Source organism: Paroedura picta, chromosome 6, assembly GCF_049243985.1.
Source record: "Paroedura picta isolate Pp20150507F chromosome 6, Ppicta_v3.0, whole genome shotgun sequence".
Classification (NCBI taxonomy): Eukaryota; Metazoa; Chordata; class Lepidosauria; order Squamata; family Gekkonidae; genus Paroedura; species Paroedura picta.
Window position 1 is genome coordinate 84943215 of NC_135374.1, and position 18402 is coordinate 84961616.

At 40.4% G+C, this 18402-nt stretch overlaps 1 protein-coding gene and 1 pseudogene across 10 annotated transcripts in view; one reads left to right on the forward strand and one right to left on the reverse strand.

Moving 5' to 3' along the window:
• Nucleotides 1–2037: 2037 nt before the first annotated feature.
• On the reverse strand, nt 2038–7385 carry LOC143840202 (zinc finger BED domain-containing protein 5-like; annotated as a pseudogene). Its single transcript, XR_013232064.1, has 2 exons — nt 6965–7385; nt 2038–5158 (listed from the first exon to the last, which is right to left on the reverse strand). The product of XR_013232064.1 is annotated as a zinc finger BED domain-containing protein 5-like (transcript).
• The window catches only part of HERC2 (HECT and RLD domain containing E3 ubiquitin protein ligase 2), a 100951-nt gene continuing 89787 nt past the window's right edge, over nt 7239–18402 (forward strand). For 6 of the 9 annotated variants that reach the window (XM_077343412.1, XM_077343415.1, XM_077343418.1 and 3 more), the window contains exons 1-5: nt 7239–7366; nt 7876–8091; nt 8481–8592; nt 13503–13617; nt 14918–15055. In XM_077343412.1, coding sequence (XP_077199527.1) covers nt 8521–8592; nt 13503–13617; nt 14918–15055 — 325 coding nt within the window. In that variant the 5' untranslated portion in view covers nt 7239–7366; nt 7876–8091; nt 8481–8520. Of the gene's footprint in view, nt 7367–7578; nt 7598–7875; nt 8092–8480; nt 8593–13105; nt 13249–13502; nt 13618–14917; nt 15056–18402 lie in introns of those variants that run through there. The other 3 variants (XM_077343413.1, XM_077343414.1, XM_077343421.1) reach the window with 3 other exon arrangements.

Below are 18402 nucleotides of genomic sequence, written 5' to 3' on the forward strand. Positions count from 1 at the left end.
AAGAAGCTTGCAAAATACATTTTCTTCCATCAAACAAATTAACTTGCCTAAAATAATTTGGTGGCCAGTACTGATTCCAACACTTGGCAATTCTTACGCATACATCTGTCCAGCCTGGTTGGCTGATTGCCCTCTGAACTATTCTGCTATTTGTCTGACTTTAAATGACCTGGGACCTTCCCATCTGTAAGACTACATCCTCCCAGATGTGCCCACAATGAGGCAGCTCTGATTACAAACCAGGGATTATTAACAGTTCTTGCACTGAGATTATAGGGAACTGTTTCTGCATAAGCTCAGGCTTTCTCAGGGGTTGTGCCTGTTTTATGGAGAACATCAAGAAAACTCTAACCTTGCACAGTATGAGACTATCAAAGTGAGTTTTGCCAATGTGGGTTTGATGGCTGGTGAGTGGAGGGCAGGTCCTACAAAGAGGTAAAAGGTCTGCTCTTGTTTATTTATATTTTCTTGTGAAATGAAATTGTATGGGGTTTTAATTATTCCAGTTGCTTTGAGTCCTGTTGGTCAGGAGCTGAACATCGTTATTAGCCTGTAGGTGAAAAACCAAAGAGAGCTTGGAAACTTCTCACAAAGCCGGGGGCACATGGAGACTACGTGAAAACAAATCTTTTTGGTTTTTGGTTGTTGCATGAAAACATATTTTTGGTTGTTGCATGAAAACAAATCATGATTATAGTGAGCTGGAACTTGTAAGCAGCTAACTGCATAGAGCGACTACCACAGGGAGGCAATTTCAACTCTCTTCCATATGCTGACCAAATCCCATGTATATTTACTTGGAAGGTGATCCCAAAGAGGGTGCCCCAATCCCGCCATTATATCCTATGAGACAGACTCTCCATAAGATATGGAGGGATGGGAGCACCCTCTTTGGGAGCCCCTAGAAGTGGATCCCTTGTACCAATCATTATGAAATTTGGCGGGGAGTCAAGGAAGAGCCTCCTGGAGCTACCATGAAAGTTTGGAGACTCTACCTCAAACCCCAGGCCCCCAGGCAAGGTGGGAATGACAAAATTCCCATTATAGTCTATAATGATTGGAGTCCTTTGATTGGTGTGGGAAGGGGAAGAATCATTCCTGATTGGGGGGCAGAATACTTTAAAGAGGCATGCTTTGTGTGACAACTTCGGAAATAATTGTTTTTTTTTGCTTTGCCTGCATGCTTTGTATGCCTATTCATTGCTCCAGGCAGTTTGGTTAAAAAAAATCCGGACCCTGGGACAAAGGAGAGGGAGGCGGGTGCAAGAGTGGGACATTGGAGGCAGAGATAGCACTTCTTCACCTCCATACATTTCTTTAGCATGTGTCCTGCTGGTTGCTCTGCTGTAGCTGGCGTTTTTTAGGTTAGGGAATCCACCTTATGAGATTCCCCAGCAAGCGCTTTAAACTGGAGGATATAGCTAGCAGCTTGCTGCTTGGATGCTAGATGTTGGTGACATCATGCGAAACACCAAAAATATCGTGTCTTGACCAGCTAAGCATTTCACTATATTTATGGCATGCAGAAAAGCTCATAGAATTGCACTGTAAAAGTGATTTATAGTGCAAGCATAAAGAGAATTATAAGATTCAGTGTCAAAGGTCAAAGAAAGGTATAGCACTGATTAGGATTGCACTGCATATGCTCATAATGCAGTCTTTTGTTATGTCTTGAACAGGAAAATCCATTATGATCAGTACATATTACACAGCAGAGACCTTGGTGGATTGTTCTCTCAGATACTTTTTCTCTACTCCCAATATGCTGATCAAGTAATTTTTCACTCTATAAATTTGTTCTAAGATTTAGCCAACTCATTTTCATGACTCAGGGAGATCCATCCTGATATTTGTCATTGAATATTTGGAAGTCACCCAGATGTAGTACATGTATCACCATTTTATCAAATTTACAAGCCTTAATAATCTTGAAAATAAATAATCTTGAAATAAATAATTTAAGTGAATGAGCTGAAAACAACTAATGTAAAAAAACACTGGATCATAAAACTGACAAATATTCATTTGGCCTCACTATATATTTAATTATTTTATTTAAAACATTTGTTAGTCACCTTGCTCCCTTGTGGAACTCAAAGCAACCTACAATATAAATAATAAAACATTATAAAAGCACAATGAAAACAACAATGTTAAAACCTATAAAAGTTACAGATTAAAAACTCCCATCAGGACTGCCTATATATACTGGAAGAGCCTCTTATGCCGCAGGGTGGTAAGGCAGCTGTCTAACGCTATGACCATGAGTCTGGGTTCGATCCCAGCAGCTAGCTCAAGGTTGACTCAGCCTTCCATCCTTCCGAACTCAGTAAAATGAGTACCCAGTTTTGCTGGGGGATAAAACTGGGGAAGGAAATGGCAAACCACCCTGTACTGAGTCTGCCAAGAAAATGCTAGAGGGCGTCAACCCAAGGGCTTGCACAGGGGATACCTTTACCTTTATATATACTGGAAAAGCTTCTAGGTGGATTCATTTACATAAAAGTTTGCTTTTCCTTTAAAAAAGGAAGCTGAAAAGATGCTTCAAAATAATGTATGTATAATAACTATCAAAAGAGCCTCTTGTGGCGCAGAGTGGTAAGGCAGCAGTCTGAAAGCTCTGCCCATGAGGCTGGGAGTTCAATCCCAGCAGGCGGCTCAAGGTTGACTCAGTCTTCCATCATTCCGAGGTCGGTAAAATGAGTACCCAGCTTGCTGGGGGGTAAACGGTAATGACTGGGGAAGGCACTGGCAAACCACCCCGTATTGAGTTTGCCATGAAAACGCTGGAGGGTGTCACCCCAAGGGTCAGCCATGACCCAGTGCTTGCACAGGGGATACCCTTTACCTTTTACCTAATAACTATCAAAGCCAAGCAATATTCTCTGTCAACAAGTAGTACTTATTATTTAAATCAGTTTTTTTTAAACCCATAAAACGGTGAAGTTTTCTACATAGTGTTCTTTTACACTCCCCTAGGGGTGAAGCTTCATGGTGTTTACCTGATTTATACAACCACAGAGATGCCTATGTAGACTATAGTCTATTTGTCTCTTTGAGACTTAAGGCAGATTCCAAACATTAAAAAATGCATCTAAACAGTTTAATGTACATAAATAATACAACAGAACTGGAGGTTTTGGGTAGGGGGTTCTTTTAGTCTTTTAGTTATTCTAACCCAGCGCATTGCATCTTGGATTCTTGTTTGGGTACTGTGTAATTTATATTGTTTTTAAGGGAATTTTATTGTGGTTTTTATACTTTGTACCCCCCACAAGCCTTTTGGGAGTGGTGGGTTAAAAATTGAATAAATAAATAAAATGAATAAATATAGAGTCTGAAGAAGTATCAAAATATGGTACATAGATGTGGGTTTTACAGAAGAAAGCATTCCGTATGGTATAATGATTCAAAGATTTTACATCTTGCTTTTGAGCTCTGATAATTCCAGGAAAATTGTTGTATTTATCCAAGAACAAATGTGTGGTCTACAGCTTATAGAGTCACAAAGCTTAACAGAAGAGAAAGCAAGAATTTAGAACCATGTTAAGATTGCTGCTTTCTCACCAGATCAGAAATTCTCGGGGCAATCTTTGCAAGAGCACAATGAAGATCATATTCCACAACAAGTCTACTTCTGTATTTAGACTGGATAACCAACAAGCTGGAAAACCCTGTTTCACAAAGATACGTTGCTGGGAAATGGAAGAAGAAGGCACAACACAGTCTCAGACAGAACAGGATATGACTGCAAGCACTTGATCCAGAATGTTGTAACTGGCATTGTAGAGAAATCAGTTCTCGCTGCGCCACTATTAATAAGTTCAATGAACTCCTCTTGTGCTGCCTCAGGAACATCTTCAACGTTGACTGTGAATGGGCTTCTGGCAAGTGCAAATGGGGTGTCAGGGAGATTTGGAAAGTACAATGAAATTTCGTCTGCAAGTGTTCTTTCACAGAAATTATCGTAATCCTTTTGTCTGGTTCAATGTCATGTTCTTCAAAGAAAGCAGATCAGGTAGGCAACATGTAAATTATATTTTCATCCTTTTTTTTTTTTTTTGCCAAAGCTGAAGTTTCATTTGGAATGACTGGATCTTTTTAGACAAGTAAGAGGCATGTTGCATTTGGTTCTTGCAGTGATAAATTTAACTCATTTAAGATGGCAAAGATGTCAACGAAGTAAGCTGTTTTCTGCTAAAAAGTGCTTCGAACTGCAGTCTTGCTTTCTGTTTAAAAACATTTTGAGTTTATCATGAAGCTCAAAAACACCTTTTCCTCTCAACAACCATCTCACTTCAGTGTGAAATAGCAGAGCATTGTTCAGTGCATCCAACTGGTTGCGCTGTTGTGAAAACAGTTGACTGTTTAAAGCACTCACCTTTACAAAATTGACAGAACTTATGATGCTTTCCATTACTTCTTGTAACTCCTGTGGCAGCATCTTTTGTTCCTAATATTTGCTGATGAATCATACAGTGAGTTCCGATGACATTTGGTGACTCATTCTGTACCAAAAGTTCAAATCCAGATTGACATTGCTGGATGCTGTGCAAACACCGCAAACCTTTTCCCAAGACATCTTATGCTCTTTCATAATTGAACCAACTGTGTCAAATACATCACATGCAGTAGTTGTCATTTCAAGAGGCTTGCAAAAATTAACTCATCTTTAAAGTTGGCATCATTTACCTCACGTAAATCAGTAACTGTGAACAGTTTGCAACGTCTGTAGATTCATCAAGCTGGATACTAAATATTGGAAAAGGAACAGATTTAATTTCCTGGATTACCTGATCAAGAATATCAGCAGACATGTCACCTATTCTTCTGCGGACAGTGTCGTTAGATAAGGAAATTGCGCTCAATTTCATAACAAATTTGTCTCCAATCTTAACTCGAACAATGTCTTTGGCCGCTGGCAACAGTAAATCCTCAGCAATGGTGTGAGGTTTCATAGCTCTGGCGATTCTGAGTGCTACCATGTACGAAGCTTCAACGGCTGCTATGTTTTGTTTGTGGTACTTGCCACCAGTGTCAGGTCTGGCTTTCTTGAGTCCATCAGCCTTGCTTCTAAAATAGTTGGTATCCTTGCTGGCAAAGCTCGGATGCTTGCTATCAAAATGCCGTTTTAGTTTGTTTGGCTTCTCAATTCCGTCTGTAATTATTGAGGTAAAACAATCCATTGTCATGGGATGGTTTGCTAATGCAAATAATATATAACAATTGCTTTAACAATACAAAAGATGATACATGGCATAGTCCAGTCAATATAGTTCATTAAAGTTTCCTATGATTTACCATTGTTTTTTTTATATATACCTGTTACTATCACAAGGGGGCAGCATTCACAGCAACAACAGCTGAATATAAAAAGACTGATCAGCATCCAGATTATGTTCCCATGGTACAGATATATTTTTTTGCAGTAGTTGATGATTTTACAGTACATTTTACATTTACCCAATAATTATAATTCATGAAGTGTCATTTTACCTCCAATACTGCTGCTTTCACACAATAGTTGCTTTTAACAGAGTAGCTGCTTTCAACACAGCATCTGCTCTCTACACGTGTCACTGGTCCACAAAAGTACATTATGGCGCCAACCATGACACATACACTTGTATTTGTAAGGGATGTATATGATGGGGTTGGCATAATGATGTCATCACACTCAGTACTTGTATGTGGGTGTATCTGCATGAGGGTGGACCCACCTGGAGTCGGATAGAGGAGCGGTGTCTCGGTTCCTAAGACCATTTGAAATATGTGTTTTCCAATGGTCTTGCATATGCCCCAAGGGGGTTGCGACCCACAGGTTGAGACCGCTGGCCTAGCACTTACTCCGTTGAACTGTGGACACATGTAAAACCTTTTGCATTACATGCTTTACACTGTCAGCGATAGGGTTGTGGGCGTCCTGCATGGTGCAGGGTGTTGGACTAGATGACGCAGGAAATCCCTTCCAACTCTATGATTCTATGATTTTCAAGGCCTTTTTTGACATCCAAGAATCTTTACTGATGCTGCAGTGGCTTTTTGATGCCTTGCATCAGAATCCTACTTAGTTATATTTAATGAGGCTTACTAATAAAAAGTGTTTTTAATGCTAGTTATTTACAGTGCAGTTCTAAGCAACTGCAACATTCTAAGTCCATTCTGGTTAAGGGTATAACTCTAATTTAGGTTGCACTGCTATTCCTTTTTACTGAAACTGAATTTAAAAAAATGGCTGTGAGCAAGGCTGGCATTCATGGTGTAGTTTAGTACTGATCTAAAATAACTGCAAGCTCCCTGAAAACTAAAACACTTCACCAAGGCATTTTTTCCCCAGTATGTGTTTTGTGGACCACTGCCAATACTTTCTAAAACATTTAATACCAAGGACATCAGTACAAAGCAATATTGAACACTGTGATGCCCACCCATGTACTAAAATCCTTTGTTTAAAATCTAAGTTTTGTTAGTATCTATGAGATATCTGAGCCTCTTGTGGCAAAGAGTGGTAAGGCAGCCGTCTGACAGCTTTGACCATGAGGCTGGGAGTTTGATCCCAGCAGCCGGCTCAAGGTTGACTCAGCCTTCCATCCTTCCGAGGTCGGTAAAATGAGTACCCAGCTTGCTGCTGGGGGGTAAACGGTAATGACTGGGGAAGGCACTGGCAAACCACCCCGCATTGAGTCTGCCAAGAAAACGCTAGAGGGCGTCACCCCAAGGGTCAGACATGACCCAGTGCTTGCACGGGGGATACATTTACCTTTATGAGATATCTAAAAGCATTCAATTTGGCAAACAAAGTTGTTGTTAAGCCTAACGTTCCCCACCCCCTTTCTGTTGTTAGCATAAAGGCATCGACTCAAAAGACGTATATTTCATGTGCCTGATAAAGTGAGCCCTGACTCCCTAAAACGTATCCTGGAATGGTCTTTTGCTCTCTGAAGTGCCTTGAGGCTGAACTCACCGCAAAGCACCGAAGCGGCCGAGCCCAGGGACCCCTTTAAGAGCAACAAAGCTTCATTGAAGGCGAACAAATAAGCCCACACGGAAACGACCGGTCTCCCAACACGGTTGTGGCGCACGGGCTCTTCTTGCCGGCCCCTCTCTATGATTTCTCCGCGGGGAGGACAAGACATATCCCGCCTCCTTCTCGCTGGGATTGGTGAAGCCGGAATCGCCTCCTGCGTTTTGATTGGCCCGGAAAGGAAAAGAGGGGTTCCACCTCCATCCGGTTTGGCCGGGAATTGGGGGAGGGGAAGAGTCGGGGAGGGGGGATTAGCTGGCGGGCGGCTGACAGGTCGCTGCTGCCCTCCCCTCGCGGGCCAAGGGGAGCGGGAGACCCTCTGCAGGCGTCGCGTCCCCATCGGTGAGCGGAGGCGGCCCCCCCCGACCCCACGGACCCAGGGGCGAGAGAGGGGCGGGAGGCCCCACAGAGCCCGTCGCTGGGGAGGGGGAGCCGCTGGGCCTCTCTCTTGGAGGAGGGGGGGCGTGTGGGTTCGTGCGCGTGCATTGTGTGCTCGCCCACTTAGGGGATTGCTTTGGGGACCAGACTTGAGCCTCCAGGTGTCTCTTTTCTCATGGGTCTCCGCCGCTTTAGGTTTGTGTGCGTGTGTTTTTTTTAGAGGGCTGGGCGGGGGAGGTCTGGGCTTCAGGTTTGGGAATGGGTTATTTCGGGCCTGAGGTGATGGTTGCCATGTGGGAAGATTTCCTGCCTGCCTCCGACGGTGAGGAAGGTTTTCTGCTATTTGGAGCTTCAAAGGGCTTGGGTTGAGCTGGAGTAGGAGCCCTTTCGTTCTGTGCTAGTGGGGGGAATCGGCTTTGGTGCAGAGTGGGTTTTCCTAATCTTGGCTCCCTCCTCTCCTTTTTTGTTTTCAGAGATGGTCTGCGAATAGGCAAGCACTGTGCTTTGAGGTTTTGGCCTTGCGGATTGATGCCCCGGATTGCAAATGCTCTTCCCTCTCCACCCTTTTTGCTGATGACCAGAAAGAGATTTTTGCACCTTGAAACAGTAGAAAGTCTGTGTGGAAATGACACTTGGAACTCAAATTGTATAGATGCTAGGATTGGAGAAGGCAGTGAAACTCATCTGGAGTAAGCTGTTTTTCTTCCCTGGCTGTCATAATTTTTTTCCAGGGTGAAGCAGGGTAAATGGTTTGGATTAGTTGACTTGCATAAGCATTAATCAATTATTTATTTTATGCACCAGTTACAAGTCTGAAAGATAATTACTTAAGGGATGGTGCAACCAAGAGGAATATTTTTGATTTCAGCTCTTTGCGTAGGAGAGGAGTATAGATTGAATGGCTATATTGATGCTGCTGTTTATCAGGTGGTGAACAATGAGTGGGTGTGTGGTGTAGTGGCTTTTGTACATGAATGCCTTTTAGGGAAGGTGGAAACTATCAGCAGGGCATATGCAAGAAAAGAGAATCATCTGTAGATTCTAACATGTTTAATAATACATATATTTTTTGTAACAGGTTGTTCAGCTAGCTGAAAAGACTGGCTGTGGAAGGGAAGATGTCTTCTGAATCTTTTTGTTTGGCTGCTCAGACTAGATTTGACTCCAAATGGCTGAAGACAGACTTGCAGGTAATAACGACTTTCCAGTATTTAGGATATTTGGGTGTTTTAGTCTATGCAAGGCACTCTTAAATAGAGCCTGTTTTCTAATGATAAAACATGACTAATAAGCAGTTTGCAGGCTTATTGATGTTATGGTTGCTCAACAGATAACGCTGAACAAATATAGTTATAAAGTGGGAGTAAGAGCCTCTTGTGGCGCAGGGTGGTAAAAGGCAGAAATGCTGTCTGAAGCTGTCTGTCCATGAGGTTGGGAGTTCGATCCCAGCAGCCGGCTCAAGGTTGACTCAGCCTTCCATGCTTCTGAGGTCGGTAAAATAAGTACCCAGCTTGCTGGGGGGTAAAACGGTAATGACTGGGGCAGGCACTGGCTAGGCCACCCTGTATTGAGTCTGCCATGAAAACGATGGAGGGCGTCACCCCAAGGGTCAGACATGACTCCCCTGCTTGCACAGGGGATACCTTTACCTTTACTTACAATTAATTCAAAGCCATATTGAATTACATTAAATGTTCCTATTAATCATCTCAGCTCATATTTAGGCACTATGCTATGATAGTTTTGGGAAGATTACTATAAATATCTGGTTCATTGCTGACTTGATGTATTAATAGCATGTTCATATTCTTGTATGTTCTTGCTAAAAATATGGATGTCAGCATTAATGACAATGGATTTTGAATTCTCATTTTGAAGGGAGGGGAGGAAGTCAAAGAGATCACTGTAACTGTTACCTCTTCCAACCATCTGAGCCTTTGAAGTGGACTTGGACTAGAATAACTGAGTACAAGTTTGCACTGTCAAGTTGACATTTTGGTCTTTCTTTTAATTTAGATGGAAGCTGTAATTAAAAGGGAAGTACTACATTTATTTTCTGTATGGATATACATAATGTAAGACCACTAAGATTAGTGTTTATGCAGGCACCTTTTAATTATTGCAGATGATGGTGGAGGCAGATGTATTGTTCTGCATCCTGGTTCTGGATATGTTGGGTGAGGGGACAGATTTTACAGCAACAGAGTGATATTAGCTAATTTTTTTTAAGGATCTAATGCGAAACAAGAACAACAGTATGTCTCGTGTAGTTCAACCAAAGAACTGTACAAGTTCTTTGTATTACATGATTACTTTAGTAGCATGTAGGATAACTTTAATACTTTTACATTCTACCTTTCTTGCTGAAACTAAACATGAATTATGCTATGTGTATACTTATATATTTTGTTTTTAACACTAATTATGGATTTTCAGTGCATTCCTTTGCAGCATTACCCCTTGTCTAAAACCCATTGATTTCAATTAGCTTAGACTGGAGTAATTTTTATAGCATTGCAATGTTAGAGTTTTTCAGTACAGTTTGTTGTGAGCCTGCTTAAGAACCAAAGTTTGTTTTGATTCCTTCAATGTTTTTGCGCTTTGTGGTGTCTAAAAGACGGAAGTTAGTTAAAGCTAGTTGGCTTTTCTACCTAACTTTAACATTGAACAGGCCTTGAGGGATGATGCAACTGTGGTAAATCCTTTCTCAGTGAGATAATAAATACATAATGTCTTATGATGGTGCTGATTTACTATCACTTTTACAAGCAAGAGGCTTAGTATACATGAGTAATTTACAAGATGTGGAAAGTTCAGTCAGGCCACATCATAGTTAATCTAATAAAGCTTAATGTTTGTATGCATAAATAAAGCACGGAGCCTCCATCTAATTTACAGTATTTGCTGGTGTATAAGACTACTTTCCCCCCCTGAAAAACATGCCTCCAAGGGGGGGGGGTCGTCCTATACGCCGGGTGCACTTCAGTTGGGATAGACATAGCTGCCCATAGTGGCCCATAGTACTGTATTTTGAGTGGAAATGTTGGGGGGTCGTCTTATACGCCCAGTTGTCTTATTCGCCTGCAAATACGGTATGTGTTTTGTCAATTCTGGCCTTTAATGGCTTCATTTGTATAAACTGTTTAACTAAAATCAGCAGTTTAAACATTTTCAATGAAAATATGGGTTCTCATTGTTACTTCATGTCTAGGGAACCAAAGTTTGGTGGAAAGATGGCATACTATGTTTGAATACACATGGAAATTTGGAAGTGTTATAGCAGAGATTATATATCTGCATATTGGAAAAAATGCTTTAAAAACACTTTAAAGATTTATAGTATAAAATTAAGGTTAGCGCTACAAATAATAATATATCATAATTGGACACTGATATGTACTTGTGTTTGTGCTCACTAGTGTTGAAATCAAACATGTGACCACCCTACCATTCAGCTTCTATTTTTGCCAGCTTTCTGCTAAAATTCCATGTTGGGAAAAAGTATAGAGTTGCCATTTCTGAGGTTTATGCAGAGATTTTTTTTGCTCCTTAGTACCAACTGGGCCTCTTTGTTTTAAAAATAGTTGGGTAGGCAGATGTAGAAAGCTGAAATACTATACTAATGTTTACTTCTTATTGGCTTAAATTTATCATTACTGGGAGTAAGATGGTCCTTGAAATTACTCGCAGTTAATTCATTGTTGCAGATTATCTGTTGTACTTGGATTTGCCTGGAAGTTTAAATGCTTTCATAGCTGAAATTGATCAGATATTAATTATGCAGGGGAACTAAGAAGTATGTTTCTATGTTTAAGTTTGTAGAACTTTAAACATCATGTTATGTGAAACCTTACAATATGAAACGGAACAAAATTTTCCTTTCTAGGTGTCTCAAACTTTGAAATGTATGTGATGTTTTTAGTGCTCTTCAAAGCCAATATGTTGGCACCTTGTCAAGCAGGTTAATTCATTATGGACTGTTTAGTTTAATTAGGGGACATTTTATTCTTGACATTATTGTATATAACAAGATGAGCCCTTAATGTTGAAGCCCAGTGTTTCAAATACCTCTTCAGGAGATTTTTTCCTTTGTTGCTCCTGCTTTCTTGAACTCGTCTTAGTGGAAGGGGCTGAAGTTCTCAAATAGATCATATGCTTTGCATGCAGAAATTACCAAGTTCAATCCTGGGCAACTCCAGTTAAACAGGTCAAGCAGTGGGTAATATAAAATACTTCTTGAAATCCTGGTAGGCTATTGCTAACTGGAATGGATAATACTGACCTTGATAAACCTGCTATAAGGCATCTTCGTGCATGCATATCCAAATTCTTACAATTGTGTTTTCTTCTTAGTCTTAATGTTAAGAGTAGCTAGAGAGATCCCATAGTTAAGGCTCTAATGGCACAATCAGTCCCATGTTAAACTATAGGACTTCCTTTCTGTTTGTAAACTCATTTTTCATGTGTATAGTGAAATGAGGTGATTGACACATTGGAGACTTGAGGTTGTAGTATGAGCTGTTCTCCTTTAGATTGCTGATGGGGACTTCTGGCTTTGAATGTTATTTTGATACAAACAGAACACTAGCATAACAATGTAAAAGATTTTCTGCTTTTTCTGTTATCAGGGAGTTTTTAATGTAGTAGAGCACTCAGAAGTGTTACTGCCCTGAACTTCTGTCTGCAATATTATATGTATGCTGCCTCATCAGCGATGACTCCTTCATGTATGAAGCACTGTAAGAGAATCAGAGTTCCATATAGAAGAAGAGTTGGTTCTTATATGCTGCTTTACTCTACCAGAAGGCGTCTCAAAGCGGCTTAGGATCACCTTCCCTTCCCTTTCCCCATAACAGACACCCTGTGAGGTAGCGGAGGCTAAGAGAGCCCTGATATTACTGCTTGGTCAGAACAGCTTTCTCAGTGCTATGGTGAGCCCAAGGTCACCCAGTGCCCAAAGTTTGGTATCAGACTTCCTTTGCTTGTTAGGCAAAACAAGCTTTTGATTCACCATAGCTGATCAGATGAGTGGGTAATTAAAATTCTGCAAAAGCAGTGTATTAGAACAATTTCCACTATTATATTTATTTATTTTCGGTAAATCTGCTATATTTTTCTGTGAACATTTCCATTAAGGTAACCCTAATTTGATCAAATGTTTCACGATATTGAGTGGTTGCCAGAATGAAATCAGGCAAATTGGGCAGCTTCAAAATTTTAATTCACTATATTTAGATGATTGTCCCTAGGAACTGCATATGCACTTGTATGCCAGCCCCATTGATTTGTTTAAAAGGAGGTGGGAATAAAAATCCAAAATATAGATCATAATCCAAAATAGAAATCATATAATGAATGTACATCACTGTGTTATGCAGATCAAACAGTAATAAAGCTAAAGTTTTTATTCCATCTTTTCATTTCCAGCCAAGATAGAGAATGTTATTTCATTTCTTTTGTTGCATTTCAGGGAATGGAAATCTCTGCATAGAATATATTGTCTTTAAAATGTTGTTGGCTAAATCAAGGCAGCATAAAGCAAAAATAACTTAGTATATTGATTCTTATTGCTGGGGAATCAGCAGCCTTAAGCACAGTTAGTATGTTTATAGATGTGTGCTCTTTAAAACTAAACAGGAACCTATTAAGAGAAGCAAATTATCAGCATCAGTTTAATGTTGCTGAGTTATATCTTTATTAGTTTATTATGAATAATGTGTTGAATAAGTTTGGGGGATGGCTCTACATTCTGGACCAGTTTTGCCTAGGCATGGTACTATGAGCTCCCACACATAAATGCTACATCCCAGACACAGTAACAACTTTACTGCTGTTTGTGAAAACGAGTGAGTTGCTCCTGCCGTAACATGTTTATTTTTAAGTTCTTCATGTTGTTGAGCTTAGCAGAGCATAGGTCACCCAGTTCTTTGGGTGCCACTTTAAGGTTCCGGATTACTTAATTGCACTGTTGGTTAATATCAGCAGATGCTTTAGTAACATAGTAAATATATTTAGTAACCAAAATATTGTTTGTGAGTTTTTTGTGGGAAGCAGAAGGTCACAACTCACGACGGTTGATTTTTCCCCTCCTATCGAAAAGCTTGCTTTTACACGGGATGGACTCTGTGGCTTGTGGAATGAAATGGTGAAAGATGGTGAAATCGTATACACTGGTTCAGAAATTTCCCTAAGTAGTGAAGCTTCTCCACGGAAAGGTGGGTCCCCTTTTTTCTCCTCTTCCCCAATTATAGATGGTAAAGGTATATTAATCAAGGAATTATTTCATTCAACAGACACAAATGAATCTGATTTTTCCTGAAGGGTTAATTTTTAATTAATAATGAAATGTAAATCCCTTATGAGTTAGGTTCCTGAGTTGGATTCACTTCTGTGAATGGAGAAAATTAACTGAAGGAATTTTTGTTGTCTTCTCCTTTGCTCTGCAGCTTGCTGACACCCCTCCCCCCAGCCATAGCTGAAGTCCCCCAGGTGGCACCCGTGGGCACTATGGCACCTACTGACACCTTTTCTCATGCCCACCAAATGTTTTTAGGAAGGGGTGGGGCCAAGTTGGTCTTTTACCCAGTAAGGCTTTATATTGACAATTGAAGATTTGAGTAGCAATGCATATTTTTTTTAAATGTTGCTTTGGCAGCAGCTGTTACCACAGTGCAAGGATTTGTATGGTGTTACTGAACTGAACTGTGGAAATTGTTCTGTGGCTGGCTACACCTCCAAAGAAATACCCCTTCACAGTCCATTCATTACCTGTTTACATAGCACTTCTGAGATTTTAAAGTGCAGTCCCTCACAGTGGCCCTCAGAGAAAGAGGAGGTTTGAATTACATTTCCTGTGAATAATATAATTAATATATTTGGCAGTAATAGACAGCTGCTGTTTAATTTTGTATTTAGAAGTTACATATCATATACTTTTACCTTCACCAATTACATGTTTATTGTTGCTTGTTATCATAGTTTGATTCCTTACATGTTTGAAATTCTGTTTTATAAATGGGGATTATTCTTCTAGGAATTAAATTATTAAAAAACCCCTAATGAAATGGATTTTTCTAACAATATTTGAATGTATACTTCCATCCAAATCTAAATTCATCTAAATGTAATTATTTGTGCAGAGATCTGAAGAGGTGAGCTGTTGCATAGCACTTTGGTAGTCCGTGTGCTCCCCCCCCCCATATTGTATCATAGATTTTGCCTTCTAGTCCAAATGTAGTTAGATTTTCATAGAAATTTTGGCTTTCAGAACATGGCTTAACAGTGTTACAGATTTTTTAAGTAGAAGCAGTGACAGAGTTGCTCAGTGAAACAGGAGATGGGGCACCTGTGTCAGTTAAGTTAGTGCTTCTGTTTTCTCCTCGCCCCTTCCTGTTTCTTTGAGTGAATCTAAGGACACAGAGTGACCTTTTCATTACTGGAGGTAAGAAATTCTTCTCTGCAAAAAAAGCTTGCTTTACAAAAGCAACAATTTACTTGGTTGCATTTCTTCTGTAGACGAAAGCACTGAAGGTCAGACTGGTTCAAAGAAAGAAGAACAGAATGACAAAGAGAGAAAAGATGAAGAGGATACTCCATTACCTACCTACAGAGCCAAATCAATTGTTGAAAGCTGGGTTTGGGGCAGACAGCCAGGTAATATAATACCTTCCCAGATTTTCCTCTTATGGAGTAGAATTTTGTATTGTATTTTTAAAGGGTAGTTGTGTTGATCACATAACTGAAGAAGTGAACTATGACTCATGAAAGCTTATATTGAAATAAATGTTTTTAAAAATTGTTACTGGACTATTGCTTTATAATATTATGTTGTGCAATTTAGTACCAGACATACTGGTCAGCATGGCCCTCTGTTTCTGCAGAAGTGTTAGATTATATACTAAGAGTAGGTCTTGTTGCTGTACAATAGTCTTGAGAGCTATGATTGTGTACAAATGCTTGGAGACAGTAGGTGAGGTGCATGATTTCTCCTTTGAGTGTGTGTTTCTAGGCTAGCCTTACACATGTAGTGGAAACAACCAAGGCCACAGCATTGGTGTTTGACTCTGAAGGGAACAGGTTGTTTTGGTGGAACAATTAATTCTTGTTCGACATCACTGGCTTAAGGTTGCTAAAAGGTGTCATTTTATTTTGTTGTATTATTTTTATCTCACCTTTGAGCCAAAAGTGGACCACAGGAATCAAAACATGATACAAACCATCATTAAAATTCAAATAAAAATGTTTGTTATAGAGAGGACTTTCAGCTGAGCTAGATTTAGTCACACTGGCTACTATACCCTCTCAGCTCCCAACAATTTTAGTTGAAAACTACTAGGAACAGCTTACTGTCACAAATCTTTTTAAGGGTATGGTGTGACTTGTTGCTGCTTATATATGGTAATGACCATTGTAACCTGTGACTGTATATCCACAGTGAATCTAAACTAGGAAGCCTGGATTGATTCAGGTTCTCTAGATCAGGGGTCCCCAACCCCCGGTCCGGGGACCGGTAGTGGCTCCTTCTCCCTGGCAGATGCCTTGGGGGATGCTCTGCTGCTTTGCTGCTGGCTCACCTTTGGTACTCTCCAGCGGCCGCCATGGTTGGGGCCCCCCTCAGTGTGGCACTGCACAGCTGCTGCTGGCAGCGCACGTCAGTGAGCGGCGGGAAGTCAGGGGTACCGGTGGGACAGCAAGCGGAGCAGGAGCTCAGGCGGCGGTGGCAATGTCCCTCGGCAAAAACTACCCCCCCGGGCCTCAGTAAAATTGTCAAGCATTGACCGGTCCCCGGAGATAAAAAAGTTGGGGACCACTGCTCTAGATGGTCCTCTGTGTGCTTGTAGAAATTCGTTACCCATTAATATATTAGTGTTTATTCTGCAGATTTATAGTGACTGTTCTGGATTTTCTGAATCCCCTGTTGCTTCAGATTGATAATTGTATTATGTAAAATAGCATTCTGGCTTCATTGGTCCTAAACTATTAATCATCCTTCTCTGTGGATATTTTGAAGTACGAGGTCATGGAATAGGTGTTACAGGGGTACAGAACTGAATTGTGGTAACACTTAAATGTCCAGAGCATATTTATGCTTTTAAACATGCATCATTAGGTTGGTTACTTTTTGGGGGGCAGGGGTACTATATATAGGGGTTCTGTGTACATTTAAATGAATGAATAAATGAATAAAAATAATTTAGTGTGCATGTATTTCCTGGTTGTAAGCCCCATTGAATAAAATGGGAATGTTATCTGAACAGATCTATTTAGGATTGCTCCCTTAGACCAGTGGTCCCCAACCTTTTTATTGCTGGGGACCGGTCAATGCTTGACAATTACTGAGGCCCACGGGGGGGGTAGTATTTTGCCGAGGGACGTTGCCGCCGCCTGAGCCCCTGCTCCACTTGCTTTCCTGCTGGCACCCTTGACTTTCCGCCGCCCGCTGAGTTTATAGAAATCCTTTTTGAGCATTCTGCAATCTGCTTTGTCTTTCGCTATTCTAAAAAAATTGGTGTTACTAAAAACTAGGCTCACTGTCCACCCTCTTTAGAACATCCATGAACATGTAATATCACTTGTGCTAAGACCAATTCTAGGGATACCCTGCTACTATCCCTCCCCTACCCTGTGGAAACTTATTCCTATCTTCTGCATTCTGATAATTTATCCATTTACTAATCCATGAGATAAGCTGTCTTCTTATCCATTATTTTTCCTTGTCTACATATAATAAATTTTTGTTTTCATCAATCTATTACTGTCTAGTATATTAAAAAAAAATTAGACTTGCTTGCTACACATTTTCTAGAAAACAACTTTGAGTGCAGACTAGCAAGGGGAGATCTTTGGCTTGTGCTTTTTGGAGAAGTGTGTGTGTGTGTGGCTCTTAAGAGCAACCTGATAGAGAATATTTGATGAAAAGACCTGGCTATCAGGTTAAATTGATAACTAGACTTGGTCTGCACTGTGTTACTTTCAGGCTGCTAGGAGTTCAAAGGCAGTGAAGATAAAATATACATTATATACTTGTTAGTAGTATTATTTTGATTAATAAACATAAGCCAGTTTTTCTAGCTAGTGTTGTGACTCAGCAGCCCATGAAGTGTTTGATCTGTAAGGATGGAGGTGGTTCTCTTTAGTCTATATAGTATCTTGTTTCTTATAACTGTTAAAAGAAATTGCATCAGGAAATCATGCTGACTTTGGTTACAACATTTACCAAAGTGACTTCAGTGCGGCATTGCAAGCAATTATCTTAGCAGCTATAATAGTATATATTAAGGGCTCCACGAGGCAAGCTTTCCATAAAGTCCCTAGGTTACTAGTACAGCCTATTAATGGATTGAAGCTAAAGTCCTAAGCGCACTTAGAAGTAAATTCCACTGAAATCAATGGCACTTGCTTTCAGGTAAATGGCTTTTAGGATCATGGTCCAAGTTCAGTGCCGCATATGCATCCATTTATAGTCACTAAAAGCTGCCGCCTAATTACATAATTTTTCACATTAAAAACTTTGATTTCTTGTGGAGAGTGTTTCCTGCCCAGGAGAGGTGAGAGTGCATGAGCAAGCATGGAACGCTTCAGATGTCTACTCTGAATTTGACAAAAGGGGGCACTATTTTCTAGCCAAGTAAAATTTTTGGGGGGAGAAGGCAGAATTTTTGGCCTTTGTTACAATGTAGTGCAGAGTCTAGGAGGTGCAAGCAAATAACCAGATCATGACTAATATTACTGGAAAGCTCTCCACTATTAATTCCCTAGGCCAGCCTTTCTCAACTTTTTTACCATTGAGAAACCCCTGAAGTATTCTTCAGGCTTTGAGAAACCCCAGAAGTGTCATTATTGTGCATAATATGGCAGGGCGCCATAGCTGTGTACACACCTACCTGGGGCTCCTTCCCTTTCCACTCCAGTCCCATCATTGGCCACTTTGCGGGCGGGGGAAGGTTGACATCACCATATATGGTTATAGCTCCTGATAAATGTTTAACAAATGTGGAAAA